The 18,458-nt window shown below is 46.0% G+C and overlaps 1 protein-coding gene across 1 annotated transcript; it reads left to right on the forward strand.

Moving 5' to 3' along the window:
- The first annotated feature begins 6,028 nt into the window (after window positions 1-6,028).
- LOC106613309 (P2Y purinoceptor 13) lies at window positions 6,029-12,614 on the forward strand. The gene is made up of 4 exons (XM_045724849.2): window positions 6,029-6,457; window positions 10,178-10,377; window positions 10,486-10,875; window positions 11,431-12,614. Exons 2-4 carry the CDS (start codon window positions 10,195-10,197, stop codon window positions 11,896-11,898), a joined length of 1,041 nt encoding a protein of 346 aa, XP_045580805.1. The 5' UTR covers window positions 6,029-6,457; window positions 10,178-10,194; the 3' UTR covers window positions 11,899-12,614.
- Window positions 12,615-18,458: the final 5,844 nt, after the last annotated feature.

The raw sequence follows: 18,458 nt of genomic DNA on the forward strand, positions 1-18,458 counted from the left end.
ACTTTTATCCATTGTGACTGAGTTAATCAGGAAGTGTATAGGAGATGTTGTACCCACTGTGACTATTAAAACCTACCCAAACCAGAAACCGTGGATAGATGGCAGCATTTGCGCAAAACTGAAAGCGCGAACCATCGCATTTAACCATGGAAAGAGGACTGGGAATATGGCCGAATGTAAACAGTGTAGTTATTCCCTCAGCAAGGCAATTCATTAAACAAGCGAAATGTCAGTACAGGGACAAAGTGGAGTCGCAATTCAATGTCTCGGACATGAGACATATGTGGCAGGGTCTACAGGCAATTACGGACCACAAAAAGAATACCCACCACGTCACGGATACCGACGTATTGCTTCCAGACAAACTATACACCTTCTTTGCATGCTTTGAGGATAATACAGTGCCACCGACACGGCCCGCTAACAAGGACTGCGGGCCTCCCCTCTCCTTCTCTGTGGACTACTTGAGTAAGACGTTTAAACGTGTTAACTATCGCATGGCTGCTGGCCCAGACGGCATCCCTAGCCACGTCCTGAGAGCATGCTGGTGTGTTTACTGACATATTCAATCGCTCCCCATCCAAGTTTGCTGTTCCCACATGCTTCAAGATGTTGTTCTTGTAGGCAAATATAACCCAAGAAAAGATAACTGAACTAAATGACTATTGCCCGTAGCACTCACTTCTGTCAGCATGAAGTGCTTTGACAGACTAGTCAAGGATCATATCACCTCCACCTTACCGGCCACCCTAGACCCACTTCAGTTTACATACTGCCCCAACAGGTCCACAGACAAAGCAATCGCCATCACACTGCACACTGCCCTGTCTCATCTGGACAAGAGGAATACCTATGTAAGAATGCTGTTCATCGACTACAGCTCAGCATTCAACACCATAGTACCCTCCAAGCTCATCATTAAGCTGGAGGCCCTGAATCTCAACCCCGCCCTGTGCAATTGTGTCCTGGACTTTCTGGTGGGTAGGAAACAACATCCCCACCCCTCTGATCTTCAACACTGGGGCCCCACAAGGGTGCATGCTCAGCCCCCTCCTGTACTCCCTGTTCATCGTTGACTTTGTGGCCATGCACGCCTCCAACTCAATCATCAAGTCTGCAGACGACACAATAGTAGTGGGTTTGATTACCAACAATGATGAGACACCCTACAGGGAGGAGGTGAGGGTACTCGGAGTGTGGTGTCAGAAAAACAACCTCTCACTCAATGTCAACAAAACAAAGGAGATGATCGTGGACTTCAGGAAACAGCAGAGGGAGCACACCCCTATCCACATCGAAGGGACAGTAGTGGATAAGGTGGAAAGTTTTAAGTTCCTCGGCGTACACATCACAGACAAACTGAAATGGTTCACCCACACAGACAGTGTGGTGAAGAAAGCGCAAAAGTGCCTCTTCAGCCTCAGGAGGCTGAAGAAATTTGGCGTGGCACCTAAAACCCTGACACACTTTTACAGTTGCACAATTGAGAGCTTCCTGTCGGGCTGTATCACCGCCTGGTACATCAACTGCACAGCACTCAACCACAAGGCTCTCCAGAGGGGCACCACAACACATCACTGGGGGCAAACTACCTGCCCTCCATGACACCTACAGCACCCGATGTCACAGGAAGGCCCAAAAGATCATCAAGTACAACAGCCACCTGAGCCACTGCCTGTTCACCCTGCTACCACCCAGAAGGCGAGGTCAGTACAGGTGCATCAAACCTGAGACCGAGAAAGTGAAAAACAGCTTCTATCTCAAGGCCATCAGACTGCTAAACAGCAATCACTAACTCAGAGAGGCTGCTGCCTACATGGAGACTCAAATCATTGACCACTTTAATAAATGGATCACAAGTCACTTTAGACAATGCCACTTTAATAATATTTACATATCTTACATTACTCATCTTATATGTAAACTCAGCAAAAAAATAAAGGTCCTCTCACTATCAACTGCGTTTATTTTCAGCAAACTTAACATGTGTAAATATTTGTATGAACATAGTAACAAGATTCAACAACTGAGACATAAACTGAACAAGTTCCACAGACATGTGACTAACATAATTTGAATAATGTGTCCCTGAACAAAGGGGGGGCAAAATCAAAAGTAACGGTCAGTATCTGGTGTGGCCACCAGCTGCATTAAGTACTGCAGTGCATCTCCTCCTCATGGACTGCACCAGATTTGCCAGTTCTTGCTGTGAGATGTTACCCCACTCTTCCACCAAGGCACCTGCAAGTTCCCGGACATTTCTGGGGGAATGGCCTTAGCCCTCACCCTCAGATCCAACAGGTCCCAGACATGCTCAATGGGATCGCGGTCCAGGCTCTTGGCTGGCCATGGCAGAACACTGACATTCCTGTCTTGCAGGAAATCACGCACAGAACGAGCAGTATGCCTGGTGGCATTGTCATGCTGGAGGGTCATGTCAGGATGAGTCTGCAGGAAGGGTACCACATGAGGGAGGACGATTGAGATTGCCTGCAATGACAACAAGCTCAGTCCGATGATGCTGTGACACACCGCCCCAGACCATGACGGATTCTCTATCTCCAAATTGATCCCACTCCAGAGTAAAGGCCTCGGTGTAACGCTCATTCCTTCGACGATAAACCCGAATCCGACCATCACCCCTGGTCAGACAAAACCGCAACTCGTCAGTGAAGAGCACTTTCTGCCAGTCCTGTCTGGTCCAGCGACGGTGGGTTTGTGCCCATAGGCGACGTTGTTGCCGGTGATGTCTGGTGAGGACCTGCCTTACAACAGGCCTACAAGCCCTCAGTCCAGCCTTTCTCAGCCTATTGCGGACAGTCTGAGCACTGATGGCGGGATTGTGCATTCCTGGTGTAACTCGGGCAGTTGTTATTGCCATCCTGTACCTGTCCCGCAGGTGTGATGTTCGGATGTACCGATCCTGTGTAGGTGTTGTTACAAGTGGTTTGCCACTGCAAGGATGATCAGCTGTCCGTCCTGTCTCCCTGTAGCACTGTCTTAGGCGTCTCATAGTACGGACATTGCAATTTATTACCCTAGCCACATCTGCAGTCCTCATGCCTCCTTGCAGCATGCCTAAGGCACGTTCACGCAGGTGAGCAGGGACCCTGGGCATCTTTCTTTTAGTGTTTTTCAGAGTCAGTAGAAAGGCCTCTTTAGTGTCCTAAGTTTTCATACTGTGACCTTAATTGCCTACCGTCTGTAAGCTGTTAGTGTTTTAACGCACGTTCCACAGGTGCATGTTCATTAATTGTTTATGGTTCATTGAACAAGCATGGGAAACAGTGTTCAAACCTTTTACAATGAAGATCTGTGAAGTTATTTGGATTTTTATGAATTATCTTTGAAAGACAGGGTCCTGAAAAAGGGACGTATCTTTTTTTGCTGAGTTTATATACTGTATCTTATACCATCTATTGTATTTTGACTATGCCGCTCGGACATCGCTCATCCATATATTTATATGTACATGTTCTTATCCCATCCCTTAAGATTTGTGTGTATTAGGCAGTTGTTGGGGAATTGCATAAAATATGTTGAATTTGTACCTTTGAAACAACTTTAGATCTCAAACGTTATATCCACTATCAGAAAAAAATTATGCACTTTAAATAAAGTTTGATTTGATTTGGTCATATTCTTTCACTTTCATTCTTGGTTGAGATGGAGACGTGAATCCAACATACCAATTATTCATTAGTACACCAATTGGAATTAAAGTCAGACTAAGTCAGTGGCACAAAATATATACAGTGGGGGAAAAAAGTATTTGATCCCCTGCTGATTTTGAACGTTTGCCCGCTGTAGCTACTTCAAATGTTGATGATGTTATTTGGTTGCGTTGACAACCACAACACAATTTAAAATCACTTTTGGCCTATTAACTTCTTGACAAGTTAACAAATTATAGGTTGGATTCATGTCTCCAACTAAATCTCCCCCCCCCCCCCCCCCCAATTTTTTTATTTTTTATTAAAGAATAGAATTAAGCCAGTGGTTCAGATGAAACTATCAATGCGTTAGATATCCTTTAAATATTGATATTTGGTTGCGTTGGTTGCGTTGACATCCAAAAACAATTCAATATTACTTTTGTAAAACAGTAATTAGCAGTATAAAGTTAAGGATATCTGACAAACTAATGTAACAGTTTTTATTCAACATTAAAAAATGACTAACTCATCCATGTCCACATTTTGAGGTTCGTCTGCTGTAACTATAAATGTCTTCTTATTGTAATCATAGAAAACGTGAATGTTCAAGATAACATGCAAAGGTCGTAGGTCAGTGGAGATTGCTACAGTCACAATTGCTATAATAATCTGTACCAAATCTCAAACCGCATTGATCACTTGCATCAAGTACTTCTCATGTTGTCTCAACTGCAATCCAGGTCACTTGGTTCTGCAATTAGATTAAGTACAGTAATAACACATTAATTTGTTGTATAAATACACCAAATCTGACATTTTATTTTAATTTGAACTTTGTTGTGCTTTTAAATGGTTGAAAGTGCAGTGATAACATGTTTAGATGAGAACTAAACCAAAAAAATCCGACATGGTTTTTCCCATTGCTTTCAGATGGTTGAAACACAATTTGAAATTCAATTAGTTCTTTGAGTGAGTGACTATATAGTTTTAATCTCATTGATTGTAACGGCTGTCTGTGGAAGTAGACCAAGGTGCAGTGGATTTAGTGTTCATCTTTGAATTTTAATAAACGTAAGAACACTATACACACAAAACAAGAAAACCGACAGCCAAACAGTCCTGTCAGGTGCAAGACACTAAACAGAAACAATCCCCCACAAAACCCAAAGGAAAAACAGGCTCCTTATGTGTGACTCCCAATCAGCAACAACAAACTACAGCTGTGCCTGATTGGGAGCCACACACGGCCCAAAACAAAGAAATACAAAAACATAGAAAAATGAACATAGAACGCCCACCCAATGTAACACCCTGGCCTAACCAAAATAAAGAACAAAAACCCCTCTCTATGGCCAGGGCGTTACACTGATTAACGTCTCAACCTAATTATCCACGTTAAAATTACATGGTGTGCCCAGTGGGCAATCACACCTGGTTTGTCTATTTCTCCTAGTACCTGTGTATTGTGTTATGTAGGCCTAACCTAAGAACTGCACTTGTCAATGTAGTCACTGGACTCCATCAAAAACATTGAAGACTCTTGTTTTGTAGATAACAGTACTAACCGTAATGGTATTTCATACACAACTTCTGTAAATAACCTTTAAAACTTCAGTGAATGATCATAACGGAAGTTTGTCTGTTTGACTTTTATTTCATGCAGTAGTTGAGGAACCTTTCTCATTGTGGTTATGCGGGTTTTGTAACAACCAGTTGTAGGGTATTTTTGAAGGAAAGATTTGGGTCATTCACTGCTGGTTCCCGTATACATTCTGACGAAAGAAAAAAAAAAACTATTACACAGGAAGTCAGATATTTTATCACTAATCTGTAAAGCATTAAAATAGCATTGACATTACAGTGGTAACAACCTCGAGCTTCAGCAAGCCTCTGCCTTACATCAGCCCCTTCTACACCCACAACAATTCAGCTGTATGCAACATGGGATGATGCTGTGTTTTAGAGATAACACAACAAAACAAACACTTCAGCTCAAAGAAACACACAAACATATAGAATAACATACTGTCCTGCACATTGTCCTGCACACTGTCCTGCACATTGTCATGCACACTGTCCTGCACATTGTCATGCACACTGTCATGCACATTGTCATGCACACTGTCATGCACATTGTCATGCACACTGTCATGCAAATTGTCATGCACAATGTCATGCACACTGTCATGCACACTGTCATGCACACTGCCATGCACACTGCCATGCAATCAGCAGAGACACATGTTTTTTGCTTGCTCAAAACCACACTGTGTGCTCACAACCACAGCCCCTTTGCTCTTCTGATTGCAAAGGGGTTTGAACTCAGTAAAGAGCAAGGGGTGGGAGGACTGGGCAAGAGGGGGAGTGGATGGGGTCCGGCCCGGGGCCCGGAGGTCTCCTAAGATATCAGTCAGGCAGTGAGTCCTGCCTGCTGCATCGCCGCTCACCACCTAGTGAAACTGATGTACACTGGCACTGGGAGACCAGTGGACAATTAAACAGGAAGAGAGGAGGGACAGGCTCATTCACACAGAGTAAGACTGGAAAAGTTTTTGGGATTGCGACAAACAAAACAAAAAAAACGCACTAGATCTATACAGAGAACACCCGTACAAAACCTGCTTACTGAACAGTACGCTCAAATAGACCGTTTTGGTTGGTAGGTGTGGAAAGATTCTAAGAAAAACAGCTGAACTGGGATATTTCACTTCTTCATATAGAGCGAAGACTGTTGAGTTTTGTTCGTCATATTGTCTGTTCCAGTGACTTTCTTCAAAATCAAAGCTTCAATTATAAGAAGGGTAAGGACATTTTCATTAATGCACTTAATGTAATTTATGTTTGACAGTGTTTAATAACAATTCTGCATAACAATTGAATAACTGCACCTGTACGTAGCCCATCTGTAAACAGCCCATCTATCTACCTACCTCATCCCCATACTGTATTTATTTATTTATCTTGCTCCTTTGCACCCCAGTATCTCAACTTGCACATTCATCTTCTGCACATCTATCACTCCAGTGTTTAATTTCTATATTGTAACAACTACTATTTATTGCCTTAACTTACCTCATTTGCACTCACTGTATATAGACTTTTTGTTTTCTTTTGTTCTACTGTATTATTGACTGTATGTTTTGTTTATTCCATGTGTAACTGTGTTGTTGTATGTTGTCGAATTGCTACGCTTTATCTTGGCCAGGTCGCAATTGTAAATGAGAACTTGTTCTCAACTAGCCTACCTGGTTAAATAAAGGTGAAATAAAGATCTAAATAAAATTTAAAAAAAACAATTGTCACAGGGAAGAGTACACATTCAAGCATGTTTTTAAACTCAATCTACTTTTTCAATGAATGTCCTAAAGTACAGCACATTCTTTGTGAGCTGTCCAGACTGAATCAATTCAGATTTATGTAGGGACTGAGTGTATTTTCAGGGAATTGACTCAAATCTCTCATAAAGTTGTAGAAACATGATTTGAAAGGTATCCTTGTCCTCTTGAGTATCAGTCTACAAACCCCTAAATGGTTCCAACTTTGAAAATGTGCCTTGGTTGCCATAGCACTGCACTGAATGCCATTCTAAACTGGTTTGGATTCTCTGTGTAAAGCGGCAGGGCAAGCGGATACAGAGACGGACGGACGGACGGACGGACGGACGGACGGACGGACGGACGGACGGACGGACGGACGGACGGACGGACGGACGGACGGACGGACGGACGGACGGACGGACGGACGGACGGACAGACAGACAGACAGACAGACAGACAGACAGACAGACAGACAGACAGACAGACAGACAGACAGACAGACAGACAGACAGACAGACAGAGGACTAAACTGTTTAGTCAGTTTAGTACACAGGACTAAACTGATGTACAGTTTATTATGGGCTCACTGGAAGGTCGAGGAAGGTCGAGAAACTGTGTGTGAAGCTGTGTGTGTCGTGTGTGCATGAGATGTGTGCATGAGATGTGTGCATGAGCTGTGTGCATGAGATGTGTGCATGAGATGTGTGCATGAGATGTGTGCATGAGATGTGTGAATGAGCTGTGCATGAGATGTGTGCATGAGATATGTGCAACTTTTGTTGATGGAAAAAATGATGGACTAAGTTACAGTTTGACTTGAGACTATGTTCACCAAGTCATTCAGTCTTTTTCCTCAGCGTAGCTTACTGTCAGCTCTCACTTCCCTTTCTCTAATCTTCTCCAAACTTTACCTTCCTTCTTCATTCATTTCACCAGAAAGGAAACAACTTGACTGAGTAATTTTAGATAAAGTGAGTGTGACAATTACATGCATGAAAAAAATTGAATGTTGTTTGTGTGTATCGTATGGGGCAATACAGACACGTGAGATAAAATACATTCACAATGTACATGCTGTTCAAAAGCACATCTCATGCACACACGACACACACAGCTCATGCACACATCTCATGCACACATCTCATGCACAGCTCATGCACACATACAAATACCAATCTGTACACAAATACTGAAGGGGAAGAACGGTTGGTTTGATAAAGGTTCAAAGTTACGTTTGTGGACCATTTAGTGGTGTTCATGTCTAATTACAGCAATCCAGAAATTACTGCATTTCAACAGAGCTATACAAAATGTAGGATCTTAATTTGATCACCCTGTCGCAGGAAAAATGTCTTGCAATGCATGACAATTTAAAGTTGTAGTGTATTTGAGGTTTAAAAAGACTGCTGAAGATAGAAATGCCAGACTTGATTTTTCCTTACAAAAAATGAATCAACCCCTACAAAAAATGTCCATAAATGATCATTCACATTACTGGGTGGCTGTGTGTTACTAGGTGGCTGTGTGTTACTGGGTGGCTGTGTGTTACTGGGTGGCTGTGTGTTACTGGGTGGCTGTGTGTTACTGGGTGGCTGTGTGTTACTGGGTGGCTGTGTGTTAGTGGGTGGCTGTGTGTTACTGGGTGGCTGTGTGTTACTGGGTGGCTGTGTGTTACTGGGTGGCTGTGTGTTACTAGGTGGCTGTGTGTTACTGGGTGGCTGTGTGTTAGTGGGTGGCTGTGTGTTACTGGGTGGCTGTGTGTTACTAGGTGGCTGTGTGTTACTGGGTGGCTGTGTGTTACTAGGTGGCTGTGTGTTACTGGGTGGCTGTGTGTTACTGGGTGGCTGTGTGTTACTGGGTGGCTGTGTGTTACTGGGTGGCTGTGTGTTACTAGGTGGCTGTGTGTTACTGGGTGGCTGTGTGTTACTAGGTGGCTGTGTGTTACTGGGTGGCTGTGTGTTACTGGGTGGCTGTGTGTTACTAGGTGGCTGTGTGTTACTAGGTGGCTGTGTGTTACTGGGTGGCTGTGTGTTACTAGGTGGCTGTGTGTTACTGGGTGGCTGTGTGTTACTGGGTGGCTGTGTGTTACTAGGTGGCTGTGTGTTACTAGGTGGCTGTGTGTTAGTGGGTGGCTGTGTGTTACTAGGTGGCTGTGTGTTACTAGGTGGCTGTGTGTTACTGGGTGGCTGTGTGTTACTAGGTGGCTGTGTGTTACTGGGTGGCTGTGTGTTACTAGGTGGCTGTGTGTTACTAGGTGGCTGTGTGTTACTAGGTGGCTGTGTGTTACTAGGTGGCTGTGTGTTACTAGGTGGCTGTGTGTTACTGGGTGGCTGTGTGTTACTGGGTGGCTGTGTGTTACTGGGTGGCTGTGTGTTACTGGGTGGCTGTGTGTTACTGGGTGGCTGTGTGTTACTAGGTGGCTGTGTGTTACTGGGTGGCTGTGTGTTACTGGGTGGCTGTGTGTTACTAGGTGGCTGTGTGTTACTAGGTGGCTGTGTGTTACTAGGTGGCTGTGTGTTACTAGGTGGCTGTGTGTTACTGGGTGGCTGTGTGTTACTAGGTGGCTGTGTGTTAGTGGGTGGCAGGTTCTCTATGAGCTCGGAGAGGGTGAAGGTGCTGAAGGAGATCTCATCATAGGCAAGACAGGCGAAGGCCACGTCCAGCTGAAGGCAGCTCCAGGTAGGCCAGGTCAGAGTAGGACCTGGAGCCCTCGTAGATCACCCACGCACCACACTGGCTGTCCGGGTGGAGGTGTAGGGAGGCGGGGCGCAGCCAACCCACAGCTCTCTGCGTCCTCCCCCAACAGGACAGGTAGCCTATCCTAATCAGAGATGTCATTGAAGTGACACTTTGTAATTGTTTTATATTTTTTACATTTTGTCAGGAAATGCAGCTCTGTCTCAGGTTCTGCTTCCGTGGAGTGTTTCTTTCTCTCTCTCTCTCTCTCTCTCTCTCTCTCTCTCTCTCTTTTCTCTCTGTTTCTCTCTCTCTCTCTCTCTCTCTCTCTCTCTCTCTCTCTCTCTCTCTCTTTTCTCTCTATTTCTCTCTCTCTCTCTCTCTCTCTCTCTCTGTCCCTCTCTCTCTCTTTTCTCTCTGTTTCTCTCTCTCTCTCTTATTGGTGAATGCATGTTGTGTTGCTATGGGGAAATAGAGGCCTTACTGTTTACTACTCATCCAATCATTTTATTCTGTTTCTCTCCATAGTACTGCTCGGCGTGAGGATGAACGGCAACCAGTCAAACATGTCTCTGAAGTGTGTGCGTGACACCAGCGTGACGGCGGTGGTCTTCCCCTGTCTCTACAGCGCCCTCTTCCTGTTTGCGCTGGTACTCAACTGCCTGGCTGCATGGATCTTCTTCAACATCCGTAGCACCACCACCTTCGTGGTCTACCTGAAGAACGTAGTAAGGGAACCAGCAATTATTTTCTGTGATAAACCAATTTAGTACGAGTGCCAGGAATGGTTGAACAATACAACTGATAACTGACGTGGATGGCCTGTCTGTCAACAGGTGGTGGCAGACCTGCTGATGACTCTGTCCATCCCGGTGAAGGTCCTCGCGGACGCCGACGTGGGTTCCTGGCATCTGCGTGCGTTCTACTGTCGCTACTCTGCCGTCCTCTTCTACACCACCATGTACATCAGCATCCTGCTCCTGGGGCTCATCAGCCTGGACCGTTACCTCAAGATCGTCAGGCCCTTTGGGAAGTGCGCCCTCCAGAGGGTCGGAGTGGGACAGGCTTTGAGTGTGGCCGTCTGGGCTGTGATGGTGTCTCTGGCTCTGCCCAATGTCATTCTGAGTGACCGTACACCGTCGATTTCTCGTGGTCGGCTGAAGTGTGCCTCTCTAAAGGGTCAGGCCGGTATGCTGTGGCACGAGGGCTTCAACTACTTCTGCCAGGTACGAGCTACATTCTTGTACGTCGGCATCATTACTCTGAATGGTATCCTGGTGGTAGTATGTTAACCTGGCTAGCCAGGGGGCAGTATTTATAGATATTGTCCCTGTTGTTCAATACATTTCTACTGATTACAGGTTGCCACCCTGACGAAGGCTTTGGCTGATAAGTGTTGCTGTATTTTAATAATGACTTAGCCCACACATTAAACGTTATTAAACTTTCAAACCCACACGGCTGTCTAGACTTTAGATTTTTTTTATGCCACTTTATGCACCTATTTCTGGTTTAATTTTTTTTTCTCCCTTGTGCCTTACTGATGATGTTGTTCGATGCCTTACTGATGATGTTGTTCGATGCCTTACTGATGATGTTGTTCGATGCCTTACTGATGATGTTGTTCGATGCCTTACTGATGATGTTGTTCGATGCCTTACTGATGATGTTGTTCGATGCCTTACTGATGATGTTGTTCGATGCCTTACTGATGATGTTGTTCGATGCCTTACTGATGATGTTGTTCGATGCCTTACTGAGTTTTCTCCTCCTCTTCCCAGGTGGTGTTTTGGGGAACACTGGCTCTAATGCTGTTCTGTTACACCTTCATCAGTCGTAAAGTCTACGAATCCTACAAAGCCTCGCGTAGTAGCTCCAACGCGGCCAGCCGCAGGACCAAAGCCAAAGTCTTTGTGGTAGTGGTGGTGTTTTTCATTTGTTTCGCCCCTTTTCATTTCACCAGAGTGCCCTACACTCTCACCCAGACCCGAAAAATAGCCAACAACTGCTGGGTGCAGAACGCGCTCTACGTCGCCAAGGAGACCACTCTCTGGCTCTCTGCCACTAACGTGTGTCTGGACCCGCTGATCTATGTGTTCCTGTGCAGGGTGTTCCGGAAAAGATTGACAGCCATACTCAAACGCAAGCCCCTCCCCCAGGGTGCTTTGGAGTCGCCCACGGCAACCTCTACACATTTGGAGATGTCACAGGTGGTGAACGACAGAATGTTGGATGTCAGTTCGGCCTAGAAGCACAACAGACATTATTTGTTTCCCCCCCTCCAGCCCAGCCCTGTTGAATTGTAGATCTATCTTGGCCTGATGTTAACCCCTGGACAGATTGTGACCAAAGTAAAGCCTTCAAAACATCTTTGGTAGTATGAAAAGGCCAAAGTAAACAGTGGCTCTGTTTACTAAGACAATGTTGCAGGTCTAATAGGCTATAAACAGCAGTGTTCCCACATCACTTCTGTGATAGCCCATGTGTGACGATCATTCTGAAACAAAATGGCTGGTGTGACATTAGATAACCAAAATGCCTCAGGGTTTTTCCAAATATCATGTTAAAAAATCATCCACAAGAGAGAACACAGGCTAATGTGTTCGTCTTGAATGTTCGTCAAGTCATTCAGTCTTTTTCCTCAGCGTAGCTTACTGTCAGCTCTCACTTCCCTTTCTCTAATCTTCTCCAAACTGAACCTTCCTTCATAAATTAATTTCACCAGAAAGGAAACAAGTTGACTGAGTGCTTTTAGATAAATTGAGTGTGACAATTACATGCATGAAAAAAATAGAATGTTGTTTGTGTGTATCGTATGGGGCAATACAGTTAAAATTCATTTACAATCTAAATGTTGTTCAAAAACACATTAACTCACACACGATATACACATCTCATGCAAACACCAATCTGTACACAAATACTGAAGAGTAATAATGGTTGGTTTAATAAAGATTCAAAGTTACGTTTGTGAGGATATAGTAGTGTTTATGGCCATTTACAGCAATCCAGAAATTACAGCATTTCAACAGAGCTACACAAAATGTAGGATCTTAATTTGATCACTCTGTCACAGGAAAACTTTCTTGCAATGCATAACAATTTAAATTTGTAGTGTATTTGAGGTTTAAAAAAAAGGCTTCTGAAGTTTGTAATTTCCACTTAAAAATGTCAGACTTGATTTTTCCTTACAAAAAAATGTAATCAAACCTTACAAAAATGTCCATGAATTAAAATCCACATAATTCCCATTTCCTGTTGCTGCAGGATTACAGTAAATTGAGGGTTAGTAGGCGTGGATGGATACATAACTAGTTGTAAAACGTCAGAACAGGAATCATTCACACTGTGGACTGCGTTTAAAAATGGTGCTGTTACACACAAATCTGAAAACCCAACATGAGTCATGAGCTCCAGACTTTACAAAGCAGAAGGAAACAGGAAGGAAACACTAGAATCCACCGTTAATGAGCTATTACGAAACATTGCAAAGACCGCACAGTTTCCTGGTCCTCCCCTTCTTCCTCCTCCCCTATGGTCTCTCTTCCCAGGGTTTCGTTGTAATTGTGTAAGCTCTGTGTGTTGTTCGGTGGCTGTGTGTGACAGACTCCGTCATCCAGAGTGAGCCCAGGGGGCTGCGGGTGTTACAGTACAACGTGTTGGTCCCATCCTCCTGATCCACAGCTCTCTGGTCCTGGCATAGCCTTCCCGAAACGCCACGTCCGCCCGTGGGTGTCGCTGTGGAAACAGAAAGTGTGGGCCGTGGTCTGGCACATCTGAACGAAGCAGGTAGGGAGGGTAGAGACAGGTAGGGACAGGTAGGGAGGGTAGAGACCGGTAGAGACAGGTAGGGACAGGTAGGGAGGGTAGAGACAGGTAGAGACAGGTAGGGAGGGTAGAGACAGGTAGGGAGGGTAGAGACAGGTAGAGGCAGGTAGGGAGGGTAGAGACAGGTAGAGACAGGTAGGGAGGGTAGAGACAGGTAGAGGCAGGTAGGGCGGGTAGAGACAGGTAGGGAGGGTAGAGACAGGTAGAGACAGGTAGGGAGGGTAGAGACAGGTAGAGGCAGGTAGGGAGGGTAGAGACAGGTAGAGACAGGTAGGGTGGGTAGAGACAGGTAGGGAGGGTAGAGACAGGTAGAGACAGGTAGGGAGGGTAGAGACAGGTAGGGAGGGTAGAGACAGGTAGAGCCGGTTAGGGAGGGTAGAGACAGGTAGAGACAGGTAGGGAGGGTAGAGACAGGTAGAGACAGGTAGGATTGTAGAGACAGGTATAGACAGGTAGTGGGGGTAGAGACAGGTAGAGACAGGTAGGGAGGGTAGAGACAGGTAGAGGCAGGTAGGGAGGGTAGAGACAGGTAGAGACAGGTAGGGTGGGTAGAGACAGGTAGGGAGGGTAGAGACAGGTAGAGACAGGTAGGGAGGGTAGAGACAGGTAGGGAGGGTAGAGACAGGTAGAGCCGGTTAGGGAGGGTAGAGACAGGTAGAGACAGGTAGGGAGGGTAGAGACAGGTAGAGACAGGTAGGATTGTAGAGACAGGTATAGACAGGTAGTGGGGGTAGAGACAGGTAGAGACAGGTAGGGAGGGTAGAGACAGGTAGGGAGGGTAGAGACAGGTAGAGACAGGTAGGGAGGGTAGAGACAGGTAGAGACAGGTAGGGAGGGTAGAGACAGATAGAGACAGGTAGGATTGTAGAGACAGGTATAGACAGGTAGGGGGGGTAGAGACAGGTAGAGACAGGTAGGGAGGGTAGAGACAGGTAGGGAGGGTAGAGACAGGTAGGGAGGGTAGAGACAGGTAGAGACAGGTAGGGAGGGTAGAGACAGGTAGAGACAGGTAGGGAGGGTAGAGACAGGTAGAGACAGGTAGGGAGGGTAGAGACAGGTAGGGAGGGTAGAGACAGGTAGAGACAGGTAGGGAGGGTAGAGACAGGTAGAGACAGGTAGGGAGGGTAGAGACAGGTAGAGACAGGTAGGGAGGGTAGAGACAGGTAGGGAGGGTAGAGACAGGTAGAGGCAGGTAGGGAGGGTAGAGACAGGTAGAGACAGGTAGGGAGGGTAGAGACAGGTAGAGGCAGGTAGGGCGGGTAGAGACAGGTAGGGAGGGTAGAGACAGGTAGAGACAGGTAGGGAGGGTAGAGACAGGTAGAGGCAGGTAGGGAGGGTAGAGACAGGTAGAGACAGGTAGGGTGGGTAGAGACAGGTAGGGAGGGTAGAGACAGGTAGAGACAGGTAGGGAGGGTAGAGACAGGTAGGGAGGGTAGAGACAGGTAGAGCCGGTTAGGGAGGGTAGAGACAGGTAGAGACAGGTAGGGAGGGTAGAGACAGGTAGAGACAGGTAGGATTGTAGAGACAGGTATAGACAGGTAGTGGGGGTAGAGACAGGTAGAGACAGGTAGGGAGGGTAGAGACAGGTAGGGAGGGTAGAGACAGGTAGAGACAGGTAGGGAGGGTAGAGACAGGTAGAGACAGGTAGGGAGGGTAGAGACAGATAGAGACAGGTAGGATTGTAGAGACAGGTATAGACAGGTAGGGGGGGTAGAGACAGGTAGAGACAGGTAGGGAGGGTAGAGACAGGTAGGGAGGGTAGAGACAGGTAGGGAGGGTAGAGACAGGTAGAGACAGGTAGGGAGGGTAGAGACAGGTAGAGACAGGTAGGGAGGGTAGAGACAGGTAGAGACAGGTAGGGAGGGTAGAGACAGGTAGGGAGGGTAGAGACAGGTAGAGACAGGTAGGGAGGGTAGAGACAGGTAGAGACAGGTAGGGAGGGTAGAGACAGGTAGAGACAGGTAGGGAGGGTAGAGAAAGGTAGAGACAGGTAGGAGGGTAGAGACAGGTAGGAGTGTAGAGACAGGTAGAGACAGGTAGGGAGGGTAGAGACAGGTAGAGACAGGTAGGAGGGTAGAGACAGGTAGAGACAGGTAGGAGGGTAGAGACAGGTAGAGACAGGTAGGGAGTGTAGAGACAGGTAGAGACCGGTAGGAGTGTAGAGACAGGTATAGGCAGGTAGAGACAGGTAGGAGTGTAGAGACAGGTAGGGAGGGTAGAGACAGGTAGAGACCGGTAGGAGTGTAGAGACAGGTGTAGGGAGGGTAGAGACAGGTAGAGACAGGTAGCAGTGTAGAGACAGGTATAGACAGGTAGGGAGGGTAGAGACAGGTAGGGAGGCTGGAGACAGGTAGGGAGGGAAGAGACAGGTACAGACAGGTAGGGAGGGTAGAGACAGGTACAGACAGGTAGGGAGGGTAGAGATGGGTAGAGACAGGTAGGGAGGATAGAGACAGGTAGAGACAGGTAGGGAGGATAGAGACAGAGACAAGTAGAGACTGGTAGAGACAGGTAGGGAGGATAGAGACAGGTAGAGACAGGTAGGGAGGGTAGAGACGGGTAGGGACAGGTCAGGAGGGTAGAGACAGATAGAGACAGGTGGGGGGGAGAGACGGGTAGGGACAGGTCGGGAGGGTAGAGACAGATAGAGACAGGTGGGGGGGAGAGACGGGTAGGGACAGGTCGGGAGGGTAGAGACAGGTAGAGACAGGTAGTGGGGGTAGAGACAGGTACAGACAGGTAGGGGGGGTAGAGACAGGTACAGACACGTAGGGAGGGTAGAGACAGGGTAGAGACAGGGTAGAGACAGGGTAGAGACAGGGAGCGTGGGTAGAGACAGGTAGGAGACAGGGAGGGAGGGAGGGTAGAGACAGGTAAAGGGTAGAAGTTTGAGAAAGTATTAGGACACATGTTATAACTGTGTCCTACCCTAAGTCTGTGACCTGTACTGACCTCTACATAGTTCCTGTAGAAGGTGCCCTTGCGCATGACTAGTAGGTGAGCCTGGGCGTCTGAGTAGAAGGCCAGGAGGGAGTTGGAGGGACAGCATGGCGGGACACGGTTCATCACTCCATTGACCTCCTTATGGAACAGCATCGTGCTGGGAAATATGGCAATGATATCTCATGTCTGTCTGTCTGTCTGTCTGTCTGTCTGTCTGTCTGTCTGTCTGTCTGTCTGTCTGTCTGTCTGCGTGTCTGTCTGCGTGTCTGCACTCAATGAGTTACTGTGTCTGTCTGTCTGTCTGTCTGTCTGTCTGCGTGTCTGTCTGCGTGTCTGCACTCAATGAGTTACTGTGTCTGTCTGTCTGTCTGTCTGTCTGTCTGTCTGTCTGCATGTCTGTCTGTCTGCATGTCTGTCTGTCTGCGCTCAATGAGTTACTGTGTCTGTCTGTCTGCATGTCTGTCTGTCTGCATGTCTGTCTGTCTGCGTGTCTGTCTGTCTGTCTGTATGTCTGTCTGTCTGCGTGTCTGTCTGTCTGTCTGTCTGTCTGCGTGTCTGTCTGCGTGTCTGTCTGCGTGTCTGTCTGTCTGCATGTCTGTCTGTCTGTCTGTCTGTCTGCATGTCTGTCTGTCTGCGCTCAATGAGTTACTGTGTCTGTCTGTCTGCATGTCTGTCTGTCTGCATGTCTGTCTGTCTGTGTGTCTGTATGTCTGTGTGTCTGTATGTCTGTGTGTGGTCCCAGAAAAGCCCACCCCAGAGAGACAGTTGACAAGAGTTTAATGAAAGCGATCCAATATGCAAAAAGAGAGAGTTGTCCTTCAAAAATTTTCAACAAAATGTAAGAGTATATTCTGGTCCATTCATGAAGATTAGCCCAGTCCCAAACTGTGTGTCTGAGTAATCACCTTAGCAGGGAATGAAGTCTTGCTATTCAGTGATATTCCTGTAAATAAGGAGCAGGTCTCAGCCTATATTGAAGTTGTTTTCAGTGATATTCCTGTAAATAAGGAGCAGGTCTCAGCCTATATTGAAGTTGTATTCAGTGATATTCCTGTAAATAAGGAGCAGGTCTCAGCCTATATTGAAGTTGTTTTCAGTGATATTCCTGTAAATAAGGAGCAGGTCTCAGCCTATATTGAAGTTGTTTTCAGTGATATTCCTGTAAATAAGGAGCAGGTCTCAGCCTATATTGAAGTTGTTTTCAGTGATATTCCTGTAAATAAGGAGCAGGTCTCAGCCTATATTGAAGTTGTTTTCAGTGATATTCCTGTAAATAAGGAGCAGGTCTCAGCCTATATTGAAGTTGTTTTCAGTGATATTCCTGTAAATAAGGAGCAGGTCTCAGCCTATATTGAAGTTGTTTTCAGTGATATTCCTGTAAATAAGGAGCAGGTCTCAGCCTATATTGAAGTTGTATTCAGTGATATTCCTGTAAATAAGGAGCAGGTCTCAGCCTATATTGAAGTTGTTTTCAGTGATATTCCTGTAAATAAGGAGCAGGTCTCAGCCTATATTGAAGTTGTTTTCAGTGATATTCCTGTAAATAAGGAGCAGGTCTCAGCCTATATTGAAGTTGTATTCAGTGATATTCCTGTAAATAAGGAGCAGGTCTCAGCCTATATTGAAGTTGTTTTCAGTGATATTCCTGTAAATAAGGAGCAGGTCTCAGCCTATATTGAAGTTGTTTTCAGTGATATTCCTGTAAATAAGGAGCAGGTCTCAGCCTATATTGAAGTTGTTTTCAGTGATATTCCTGTAAATAAGGAGCAGGTCTCAGCCTATATTGAAGTTGTTTTCAGTGATATTCCTGTAAATAAGGAGCAGGTCTCAGCCTATATTGAAGTTGTTTTCAGTGATATTCCTGTAAATAAGGAGCAGGTTTCAGCCTATATTGAAGTTGTTTTCAGTGATATTCCTGTAAATAAGGAGCAGGTCTCAGCCTATATTGAAGTTGTTTTCAGTGATATTCCTGTAAATAAGGAGCAGGTCTCAGCCTATATTGAAGTTGTTTTCAGTGATATTCCTGTAAATAAGGAGC

Source organism: Salmo salar, chromosome 09, assembly GCF_965601325.2.
Source record: "Salmo salar chromosome 09, fSalSal1, whole genome shotgun sequence".
Classification (NCBI taxonomy): Eukaryota; Metazoa; Chordata; class Actinopteri; order Salmoniformes; family Salmonidae; genus Salmo; species Salmo salar.

Excerpts from the sequence above, each read along its gene's own strand:
- LOC106613309 (XM_045724849.2), top strand. The coding sequence starts at position 10,195 with ATGAACGGCAACCAGTCAAACATGTCTCTGAAGTGTGTGCGTGACACC. Across the intron at positions 10,378-10,485 it reads TGGTCTACCTGAAGAACGTA|GTGGTGGCAGACCTGCTGAT; the intron begins GTAAGGGAACCA and ends GTCTGTCAACAG. Across the intron at positions 10,876-11,430 it reads GCTTCAACTACTTCTGCCAG|GTGGTGTTTTGGGGAACACT; the intron begins GTACGAGCTACA and ends TCCTCTTCCCAG.